Genomic DNA, 12,453 nt, shown 5'->3' on the forward strand with positions numbered 1-12,453 from the left:
TCCCAGTCTGTACAGAGTTTGCACATGTCAGTCTAGGTCCACATACCTCAAAGTCTTATAAATAGGCAATCTTCGACGCCTATGCAATGTAACATATTCACCCACGAAGTCTAACACTCCGGAGACCATATTATCTTTGGATGCAGAAAAAGCATTTGATATGCTGTTCACCACTTTGCATAAATTTGTTTTTTGCCCTAACATATGTGCATGGATCAAACTACTGTATACCATTCCAGAAGCTTCAGCTTGTATTAACAATATTATTTCAGACTACTTCAAACTAGAACGCGATACTAGACAAGGATGCCCCTTGTCACCACTGCTTTATGCAATCGCTATTGAACCATTGGCTGTTTACTTTCAAAATGAATCAAAGATAAAGGGGATTTTCAGAGAAGAACTTGAACAGAAAATATCACTATATGCAGATGATATGGTACTGTATATATTTGACCCACAAACTTCTGTGCCAACAGCCCTAATAGCACTAGCAGAATTTCAAAAGATATCTGGACTTTAAATCAATTTGTACAAAAGTGTGATCTTTCCAGTGAATTCTCTAGCAAACAACATTAGATTGGACACCTTCCCTTTTATCATTGCAGATCAATTTAAATACCTAAGGGTTAACATCACAAGTAAATATAAAGCTCTTTTTCAACAAAATTTCGCTGTTTGCATGGATAAAATTAAACGAGATGTACATAGATGGTCTACCCTCCATCTTACTTTAGCTGGAGGAATTAGCATTGTGAAGATGAACATCCTTCCTAAGCTTCTGTTTCTATTTCAAAAACATCCCCATATACATTAACAAATCTTTTTTTTAGGAAATTAGATTCAATTATAACCTCATTTATTTGGAATTCGAAAATCCATGCATTCAAAAGACGACCATACAATGACCTAAAGCAGAAGGGCAGCATGGCTCTACCTAATTTTCAGTTTTATTGCTGGGTGGCAAACATACAAGCTATAAAAACCTGGACATTGACACAAAGAAATGAACACACACTAGCTTGGTCTACAATAGAAATGAAATCCTCTTAATATTCCTTACTTTGTACATCCATAAATACAAGGTATCATCAATATACTAACAAGCCAATTTTTTATCTGTGGCACCTCTACATGATAACCACCTTTTTCCACCCTCTCAAACTTACATAGCTTTTAATGTTTGGAAAACGTATGGGATGAAATCATTTAGAGATTTGTATAAAAAATTATGTCTTTGCATCCTATGAACAATTATACTCCAAATTGAATCTCCCATCAGCACAATTTTTCCACTATCTCCAAATTAGAAACTTTGCTAAATGAAATCTGCCCAGTTTTCCTCACCTCCCACCTATTTCTATTCCAGAAGAAATATTGATCAGTCTTGGGGACTCAGACAGCATTTCTGTAATATATAAAAAATATTTTAGAGCCCCGTCCTTTCAAAGATCCTAGAGTACAGTGGAAAAAGGATCTCTTACACAACATTTCAGAGATGGAGTGGAAGACAGCAACGCACAGAATTCACTCTAGCTCCATATGTGCAATATATTCAATTATTCAACTTAAAATCTTTTATCGATCTCATTTGAAATTGTCCAAGATGTTTCAAGGGCAAGATCCATCCTGTGAACGTTGCATTTTAAGTAGCAATAGGTTCATAAACATCAAATGACTGCCGCAATGTGCAATGTTTTAACTGGTCAACTGTTTACCTCAAACTTAGCAAGTAATAAACCATTTCTGTAAACTTCAAATACACTTGTAAAATTTCTGATACAGCTATCAGTTCGCAAGTGGATGCATAGGTTGAGGGATTTTGCATATCTTTCATATACATTAAACATCCTTGTAATTATCACTGTTTTTGCTATATATATTTATATTCCTGACCACTGTCTCACAACAAATTTGGCAATTTTATGCTATATTTTCAAACCTAATAAAAACATACCATATTCATACAATGACAATGAAATTTCCATCTACCTTTTTACAAATTTTTTAGTATCTGGCCCACGAAAAAAGAGTAACCCATAAAGGTCTCCGAAATAACTTGAAACTGACAAAAGTAATTGGCACCCATTGTTTATTCTGTTTTTAATTAAAAAAATCACATTTTGCTTTAGATTTTTGATTCAAAGGAATATTTAAAATAACGTATATACTCATGCATAAGTCGGGTCTTGAAACACGAAAAATCAATCATAAAATCAGATTCCGACTTATACACCTGTTCAAAAATGTGACACTTAATTTTTTTTTGACATATTCTTGCTTCCTCCAATCTCACACCAGTTTCTCAGACACATTGAATTTTGTTGCAGTAGCGCAGTTATCAATTTCTTTCTCCACTTCAACGACTTTTAATGTAAAACCAGCTTCATATTTTCTTCTGATTGAACACTCCATCATAGATAAGGGATGCTGTTACGATAAACGTGTATTAGGATGTGAGATACTTAAAACACAAAACAGTACAAACAGCGCTTCGGAATAGTTTGGGTATTAACATGTGGTCACATAAGCACAATACACAGAAAAAAAGGCAGTGTGCTCCATGGTTACTGTCTCAGGTGGGCGTTTTCATAGCATAATCTCTTGGACTAATAGCATGAGTTTTCCGCATTCGACTTACAGTGCATCCGAAAAGTATTCACAGCGCATCACTTTTTCCACATTTTGTTATGTTACAGCCTTACTCCAAAATGGATTAAATTCCAAATTTTTTGCAAATTTATTAAAAATAAAAAAATTGAGAAAGCACATGTACATAACTGTTCACAGCCTTTGCCGTGAAGCTCGAAATTGAGCTCAGGTGCATCCTGTTTCCCCTGATCATCCTTGAGATGTTTCTGCAGCTTAATTGGAGTCCACCTGTGGTGAATTCAGTTGATTGGACATGATTTGGAAAGGCGCACACCTGTCTATATAAGGTCCCACAGTTGACAGTTCATGTCAGAGCACAAACCAAGCATGAAGTCAAAGGAATTGTCTGTAGACCTCCGAGACAGGATTGTCTCGAGGCACAAATCAGGGTTACAGAAAAATTTCTGCTGCTTTGAAGGTCCCAATGAGCACAGTGGCCTCCATCATCCGTAAGTGGAAGAAGTTCGAAACCACCAGGACTCTTCCTAGAGCTGGCCGGCCATCTAAACTGAGCGATTGGGGGAGAAGGGCCTTAGTCAGGTAGGTGACCAAGAACCTGATGGTCACTCTGTCAGAGCTCCAGAGGTCCTCTGTGGAGAGAGGAGAACCTTCCAGAAGGACAACCATCTCTGCAGCAATTCACCAATCAGGCTTGTATGGTAGAGTGGCCAGACGGAAGCCACTCCTTAGTAAAAGGCACATGGCAGCCCGCCTGGAGTTTGCCAAAAGGCACCTGAAGGACTCTCAGACCATGAGAAAGAAAATTCTCTGGTCTGATGAGACAAAGATTGAACTCTTTGGTGTGAATGCCTGGCGTCACGTTTGGAGGAAACCTGGCACCATCCCTACAGTGAAGCATGGTGGTGGCAGCATCATGCTGTGGGGATGTTTTTCAGCAGCAGGAACTGGGAGATTAGTCAGGATAAAGGGAAAGATGACTGCAGCAATGTATAGAGACATCCTGGATTAAAACCTGCTCCAGAGCGCTCTTGACCTCAAACTGGGGCGACGGTTCATCTTTCAGCAGGTCAACGACCCTAAGCACACAGCCAAGATATCAAAGGAGTGGCTTCAGGACAACTCTGTGAATGTCCTTGAGTGGCCCAGCCAGAGCCCAGACTTGAATCCGATTGAACATCTCTTGAGAGATCTTAAAATGGCTGTGCACCGACGCTTCCCATCCAACCTGATGGAGCTTGAGAGGTGCTGCAAAGAGGAATGGGCGAAACTGGCCAAGGATAGGTGTGCCAAGCTTGTGGCATCATATTCAACAAGACTTGAGGCTGTAATTGCTGCCAAAGGTGCATCGACAAAGTATTGAGCAAAGGCTGTGAATACTTTTGTACGTGTGATTTCTCAGTTTTTTTATTTTTAATAAATTTGCAAAAACCTCAAGTAAACTTTTTTCACATTGTCATTATGGGGTGTTGTGTGCAGAATTCTGAGGAAAAAAATGAATTTAATCCATTTTGGAATAAGGCTTTAACATAACAAAATGTGGAAAAAGTGATGCGCTGTGAATACTTTCCGGATGCACTGTATACGACCAACATTATAAAATACCGGAAATTATATGGTAAAATCAAGCCCCGACTTATGCGTGGGAGAACTTAAACATGAGTATATACGGTAATAGCACATGGGCAAAAACGATGGGACCCTTAATCTAATATTTTGTTGCATAATCTTTAAAGGCAATGACTGCAAACAAGTGATTCTTGTAGCACTCAGTGAGACCTTAGCACCTGTCAACATGTTGTTTAGCCCACACTTCCTGAGCAAGCTGCTCCAGCTGGGTCACATTTGAAGGGTATGTTCTCCAGACTGCATGTTTCAGTTCTTTTCACAGTTGTTCGACTGGATTCAGATCAGGGCTCATAGAAGGCCACTTCAGAATACTCTGATGTTTGTTCTTAGTCATTCTTGTGTGTTTTAGCTGCGTGTTTTGGCTCATTATCTTTTTTGGAGGACCTGTGACTGAGACGGAGCTTTCAACAATGGAGACCTCCTGGGTCTTCTTCTATTGAGCCCACTGTCACTTACAAAGCAACACATGATGTGATAAAACACTGATGGATCTTGGAGTTCAGCTTGCATATCTTTGGAAGTAGTCCTTGGCTTTTTGTCTACCATTCTCACTATTCTTCTGCCAATTCTGTGGTCGATTTACCTCTTGGTGGCCATATCAAGGGAGGTTGGCTGCAGTCCCTGAACCCTAGACTTCTTAATAATATTTGCAGCTGTTGTCACAGGGATGTCAAGCTGCTTGGAGATGGTCTTCTCGTGTTGGCCTTTACCATGCTTGCCTATAATTTTCTTTCTGATCTCCTCAGGCAACTCTCTCTTTTGCTTTCTCTGGTCCATGTTCAGTGTGAGACACACAAGGATGCCAAACAGCAGAGTGATGACTTTTCTCTATTTAAATAGGCTGAATGACTGATTGCATGTTTGGAGACATACGTGGTACTAATTAAAGAAAAAAGCTAGCTTGAAAGATCACTCTAATCCAATTATTTATAATCTTTTACAGGTACCAACAAATGTGTCCAGGCCATTTAGAATATCCTTGTAGGATAAATAATACTTGATCTCTTTTTCACAATTCCTTTGATTTACTCGATGACATATCAAAGGCATACAAGTATACATGGGACAATTACTTTTCATCTAATTGCTTTACAGGAGGCATACAATATTTTTCAGTAAGATATAAGGGTACAACATATGTGTCCATGTCTGTAATACAGTGTGGAAGTGTTCATTATCAATTAAAAGGGATTACATTTCAGTTGATGAAAACTAATATAGAACATGAAACAGGCACTGTGTATGGAAATAAGTTTTTTAGCAGAACTATTCTTCTTGTTTCTACTTCATAGCTCAATGCCTTGTCCTTTTCCTGTCTCAGGCACCTCCCTTTCTTCTTTTGTCAGTTGGCCCCATTGGTCTACACCACTTACCTGCTGGATACCTTCATTTGCATACACTGGCACGTCTCAAACAGGCCGCAGACTGGCTGCTACTTCTCTTTGTGCTTCTGTTAGTACTGTGTGGCACATTAGCATAATGTACTTGGAATAGTTGTTATTATTATGGACAAATAAAAAAAGCATGTATTAGCTCATTTTCTTTTTTTCTATGCATCACCAGACTTTAATCCAATTCGTTGAAGCGATTTTGATGTTTTGTGGTATTTAGTCAGTATATCTAGGTATATCTAGGTCAGTAGGTATCCACTAAAGATGAACATTTCACTATATCAATATTTAGGGGTAAACAACAGAAAAACTAAATGAAAAACTAAAGTGTTTTTACTGATGAGAGAGTCAGTGAGACAATTAGTCAACTTTACATTATATATGTTTATAAATTATGTTAATTTATATATTCTGAAATTCCAACATTGATTGAATGCTTTTTCTTATTTTGTCTAAAATTCTCCAAAACACAATAAAGGAAAAACATCCTCAACACTTTAGTCAATCTATTTTTTTTTTTTTACAGTATCCAAATATAATATTGTTCTTTAAATTTGTATAAATTAAAATGTTGTGAATGTTAGTGATTAAGCTCTTACCTTTTGTAAATAGTTTGATGCCAGAGTTCTACGCACATCTAGTTGAGTCTTTGCATCGATGACCACAATTTCTTTGAGCCTGTCCTCATATTCCTTACATGGAATGAAAAAATAAGAAAACACTCAAATGAAAATGAATGTATAATATTAATCTAAAAATATTTAAAATCTTCTTTCCACAGTATACAGATAAGCTAAATGTATGATCATTCATGTGCACTGCTACATTTGCAATAATTATGCAGTTTGTTTACCAAACACAGCTATCATGTGATAACTAGCAGAGTACATAAAAATGTATGTGATATTTTGCATATTACAGGATGGACACGCATCATTTAGGCGAAGAAGGCGATATATTGCTTCAGTTTCATTGAGATGTATCAGGTGAGTTTCATTTCACAGTATGATGTTGCATATTTACTCTCCAGTAGCCTACTGTAATAACGTAACCTTGTTTAGTTTCTCTCAAATCACATATCTATGGTCTTTACATTGTAAATATTTGTTAATAATGTTCATTTTTTAAAGTTTGATTAACATTCACTTTGTAATATCAAAGATAACATGATTCCAGTGTCCGCATTGTGCCCAAATAGTGATCAGACAGGATGCCCCACCTGCCCGCACTGCTCATAAAATGTAAGATTAGGGGGTTTAATCGTCAGTCACACACTGCTCTGCTGTTCATTTCTTATCATCCTTTATACATGGATTGACAGAATTAATCACAGGTGCATTTACGACTTTTTAATTTGGTCAATTGATACCTAATTGAGAGGAAAACAGAGAAGTACTGAGCCTAAATTAACAGGTAATTGTGTGAGGTGCTTTATGTGAATTGAGTGACATTTGAATGTTTGTATTCATTTTTAAAATGAAATTGCCTAATTATCAGCAGCAACGACACAGAATGACTATAATGGCATACCGAAACTTTATCCTCAATATATCATATTTCCTGTAGTTAGATCGGATCTCATTCCAACCACCCCATTGCTCGCTCAATACCTCACTGTAACAGTTGTTTTTAAAGGGCCTAGGTCCAGCTTTTTTCACACCTAGCTAAATGAACTTGACTACAGGGAAAATCAATCCAGAGTTTGAAACAACAGCTTCAAACAAACCGGGTGTGAAACGCCTTCATCCCATTCAGATCAGGCACTTCCTCTCAATCATAAAGCAGAGAAAACAGAAAAGGCAAAGACATAAAGAGATGTAATCACTCAAAAACACTGCATATGCAAAAGGTTTGCTGTGATTGGGTGTGCTTAATTAATTGAAAAAAAATAGCAAATGCATCCCAGATTCTAATTTTTATTTTAAATTTAAATTAAATTAAATATCTTTGTCCAATTGTGTTGTGGTATGTGAGTAGGGATTCTTGCAGTTAAGCAAGATTTGACAACATTAACACATGTAATGTAAGTGATTGCAATAGATCTTTCATTAAGCAGTAACGTCTTACTGGACATTATTCGAAAAGCTGATATTGGGGGAATAGAGATTAATTCAAGAATGGCACACTAGTAGCCTCCATAGCGGAAGTTTACCCCAGAAAAGCAATTTAAAAAAATAAAATATTTTTCAACAAAACAAAATGCTATTACTTGTAACAGAAACATATAAATACCAAAATGTCAATATAAATAGAGTAGGAGAGGTATGTCTAATAATAATAATAGAAAATTGTATTTATATAGCGCCTTTCCAATTGCTGTACTGATGCAGATGTAGGACACACGTCCTTCATGATGTATTTTGAAGCTATCACCAACGCACAGCCCTACGTCACAATCAGGAGAGTAGAAGCATGTTTCTTTGCACACTTTTCTTATAATATTTTTTTGTTGCTTAAACATGAGAGTGTAGAAATGTCAGTGCCTGATCTGCATTATTGATACCCTACTTGTGTTATTGAAGGCTAACAGCGCAAGGCTTAGTGACTTACACATTACCCCCAACACAAACATTGACAGTTGCTGCAATGTGAACAGTGCTTAGGGGACTAATGGCTTTCTTGTCTTTCTACTTAATCACAGTCATTTTGCCTTTGTTTCACACACCCACTTGCACCACAGTCAATCTTTAGGCGACTGCATTCATCAGGCATATCAGGGCGGTTCGGTGATATCGTGGTGTATGTATCAGATTCACTATTCTTGTTGACGTCTGATGACCTTTTCACATTGTGATCACTATCACTTTATTCAGCTAATACTTCAGTTACAGTTTGTTTTAAAATTGCCTTTATGACTTTTCATTTGCCATTATGATTTATGGTTGAAGGCTTCACATATAGCTTTATTCTGCAAAAAAATCATGAATATTTCTATTTTGGGATGGCACAGTGGGTAGCGCTGCTGCCTCACAGTTAGGAGACCCGGGTTTGCTTCCCGGGTCCTTCCTGCGTGAAGTTTGCATGTTCTCCCCGTGTCTGCGTGGGTTTCCTCCAGGTACTCCGGTTTCCTCCCACAGTCCAAAGACATGCAGGTTAGGTGCATTGGCGATTCTAAATTGTCCCTAGTGTGTGCTTGGTGTGTGTGTGCTCCCTGCAGTGGGCTAGCGCCCTGCCTGGGGTTTGTTTCCTGCCTTGCACCCTGTGTTGGCTGGGATTGGCTCCAGCAGACCCCTGTGACCCTGTAGTTAGGATATAGCAGGTTGGATAATGGATGGATGGTTGGATATTTCTTTTTTATCAACTAGATTTGAATGATTTGACTGAGCAAATACATCCTTGTGATGCTTCTGGTCAAATCGTGTTGTTCTTGGTTTCTGTCAAGTGTTTCAGGCCTTTCTTCATCATACACTCACCACAAGGAAATCCAGATGATGTTGACCAGGACTCAGCTTGTAACCAGATAGCAAATAGGCTGCTTTAGTGCCATGGCTGTACTGTCTTAAGGCATAGTCATCTAGAGGCTTTATTAGCTGCTTTGGTTGTATGGGTGATGGGTCTTCTCCTCCTCTCTCCTATGATGCTCAATGGGCTCTGGCCAAGGACTGGTCTGTAAAGTCCCTGCATCACAGTTGTACTGGAAGGCATTATATTCTCTAACTGCCTTGTCTGCAATTGTTGACCAGTCCCACATAATTGATAATTTTTCTCCTGAAAGCCTCATCCATATGATCTTCCCATGGGAATGTCGGCTCACGCATAACAACTTATTTTTTGGTTTCTGAGGTGAGGACGAAATCTGTTCTAAAGGTAGTGGCAGCTAGATACTGTCTCTCTAAGACGACCGTCAGTTGCCAAATCACTTGCAAAAACCAAAATTGTTGTAGATCTCTTGCCTGGGGGTTAAGGCTACTCATCATCTGTAATGAATGTGATGGCATGTTTAGAAAGACAGACATGTTTACTCCACATAATCCCCTTGCTGATAGCTTCTGTCACTTCCTTCAAAACTTTATCATGCTGCCACCCTTATCTTCCCTCTCCTAGTTTCTTAGAGCAACTGCTCAAAATATCCTCCAAAGTTCCACATTTAGACCATAGTGGGCATGCTGATGTCTCTACTTTACTCCATATATGGAGGTTTGGCAGATTGGGGAGCACATTGTACATTGTGTGGATGAGAAATTGAATCCATTGAGGATCTCCTATCCACATCGCTCCCCAGGTCAACTTCCTTTTAAGAGTGCAGTCCTATATTTTCTTTGTACCCTTTTCTTTCATTGCCACTCTTCTACCGGGCTTCTATTCCTCCACTGATTTCCTCAGTTCTTTTTGCCTGGACTAGATGTAGCTTCTTCTTCCCTTTCCACCTGTCAGTCTGGAAGATTGGAAAAGACTGCAGCCCAGCTCTAAATCGAGTCACTCCACCCATCAGCCTGCTGGGCCACAATCGTGCTTCAACTTACTGGACTGCTTCTTCTGCCTGCCAATTTCTCTGAGCCCTCAGTTTGATTCTGGATTTGGCTATTTTTGGATAACGTGACTCCTGGTACTGTAGGACGTTTCTGTTTCTTGGAGACTTAAAATTCCTCTTCTAAGGATTTAAGTGGCAGCTGCAGCTTATTGCTGTGCCCAAAGAGTACAGTGACATAGTCCTTGGCAAACCTAACAATCTTCGAAGGAGATTACTAACCCTTTCTCGTTATCCTATTAATAGCTGCTGCTTCTGCAAAATGTAATACAGTTTGCTTATATATATTTGGTTACAAATGTAATTAGAAAGTTCAGTACTTACTAAACAAATAATACAGTCTTCAAATGAAAATAAAACCCCCAGTGATGCACTTTATCCTGTAACTGATGCAAGAATATGGAGAAATTACCACAAAAAGTTGGTTTGAAAACCAGTGTGACAGACACTCCACTTCATCCAGTTAAGCCAGCTCATTTTTGTTAGATATCAGGCCAACCACAGCTGTGTCATCAGCAAATGTGAAAATGAAGTTAAGAGTCTTGTGTAGGCATGTAGTTATCTGTATCGAGGGAGTACAAACAAAGGACTCAGAACACAGCCCTGTGGAGCACCTATGTTGAGAATGAGGGATGATGAGATTTTCATCAAACTTAGGAACCTGTGTCTGAGGAACCACTGTGGGTCTGCCTATCAGGAAGTTAAAAAACCCAGCTGCACAATGAAATGTTTAGACACAGGTTCCTAAGATTGGTGATAATCTTAGAGGGGATAATTATGTTAAATACAGAACTATAGTCTATAAATAGTGTTTGCACATAATCAGAGAAGATCATATGGGATTTTGATTAGCCACTTGAAGCACTTCATTGCTTTAGGTGTTAATGCATTGGAACTATATTCAATCAGGCAGGTTGGACTTTTTCTCTTAGGGACAATGGTGGATGGCTGACGCCTTTACCTGGCCAGGGCGCCTTCTAAACAGAAGGACCAAGGGAAAGAACATACATAGGGCATTTTCTCCCACAGAGTGCTGGATTCTCAGCGGTGCCTCAGATTCCCACAGGGCTTCATAGGAGTTGGAGTTCCATAGGTGCCACCAGAGGGTGCTGCAGGAACTGCACAGCCCTACTTTGTCGGGCTTCCGCCTCACCCAGAAGTGCTTCCAGACCAAATTAATGGGATGCCGGAAGTACTCCCGGATGCAGGATAAAAGAAGCATGCTGCCACTGCTCCAGGGAGCCAGAGTCGGGAGGGAGGTGACAAAGGTTGCTGGTGGAAGAGTGGAGTCAGAGAGTGATGAGAAGACAGAGAAAGAAGAGTAGACAAAGCGTTGTGCTTCTTGATACAGTGTTTATTCCTGTGCCTGTCTACTGTGCTTGCAGGCGGAAAACGCTTGGAAGAAGAGCTTCTCTCTGAATAAAGCCTGTGTTGTGGTTGTTGACCTTGTGTCTGTGTCTGTCTGTGTTGGGTTTGGGGAGCTTTTATGGCCTTGCAGGCCACTATACACATCTCTATAGATCATTCAAAAATCTTTTGCCACTTTTTTGTTTCCAAGTCTTTTCTGTGTATTAGCAAAGAACAAAGAAGGGTTGGATGACTTGTATCAGTAAAAGATGTTAAAGGAGCTATATCAAAAAGTTATTAAACTTGAAATATCTCCACATAAACAATATTTTTTGCACAAAATAAAGATTTTTTTGAAGAATTTACAGTATATATATATATATATATATATATATATATATATATAGTGGATTAAGAAAGTATTTAGACCCTTTCATGTTTTTCATGTTTAGCCTTTTGCTAAAATCATTTAAATTAATATTTTCCCCACATCAAGCAATACTCGAGAGACCAAGGAGAAAACAAGGTAGAAAGGTTAAGTTTTTTAAATAAAAAATATGGAATTCAGAAATCCAGAGTGGGGAGCAGTGGAATTAAAAGCTCAGACTGTGATAGAAGACAAGCAGACTGAAGGGACAACAAGATACTGGAAGAAGAGGAGCACAATGTAGAACATGGCAGGCATTCTTTAAACAGTTGTTTTAAGTAAATGGGGACCAAATCATGAAATGATTTGAAAATGAGCACATCAATTTTATAGTCACTTCAGTATTTAAAATGAAGTTTATATAGAAAAGGACAAATGTAACTATGAGCTTAGGCTCAAAAAACCATAGCAATTCTGAACTAATTGCAGCTTCTTTACAAGTTTACCTAGGATATAAGACAGTAGAGTAGAGTACAACAACCTAACTTTGAAGTGCAAATGCATGAACTATAGTATCTGTGCTGCAGAGTAGAAGGGTAATGAATGATGTCTTGAAATGTAATAAAAGACAATATGGAATG

General features: G+C 38.6%; 1 protein-coding gene across 1 annotated transcript in view; it reads right to left on the minus strand.

Moving 5' to 3' along the window:
- Nucleotides 1–12,453, minus strand: part of LOC114652769 (coiled-coil and C2 domain-containing protein 2A-like) — a 100,461-nt gene that overhangs the window by 37,797 nt on the left and 50,211 nt on the right. Inside the window, exon 21 of the mRNA XM_051928541.1 lies at nucleotides 6,230–6,322. Within this exon, the coding sequence (XP_051784501.1) occupies nucleotides 6,230–6,322 (93 nt within the window). The remainder of the gene's footprint in view (nucleotides 1–6,229; nucleotides 6,323–12,453) is intronic.

Source organism: Erpetoichthys calabaricus, chromosome 5, assembly GCF_900747795.2.
Source record: "Erpetoichthys calabaricus chromosome 5, fErpCal1.3, whole genome shotgun sequence".
In the NCBI taxonomy this organism is placed as follows: domain Eukaryota; kingdom Metazoa; phylum Chordata; class Cladistia; order Polypteriformes; family Polypteridae; genus Erpetoichthys; species Erpetoichthys calabaricus.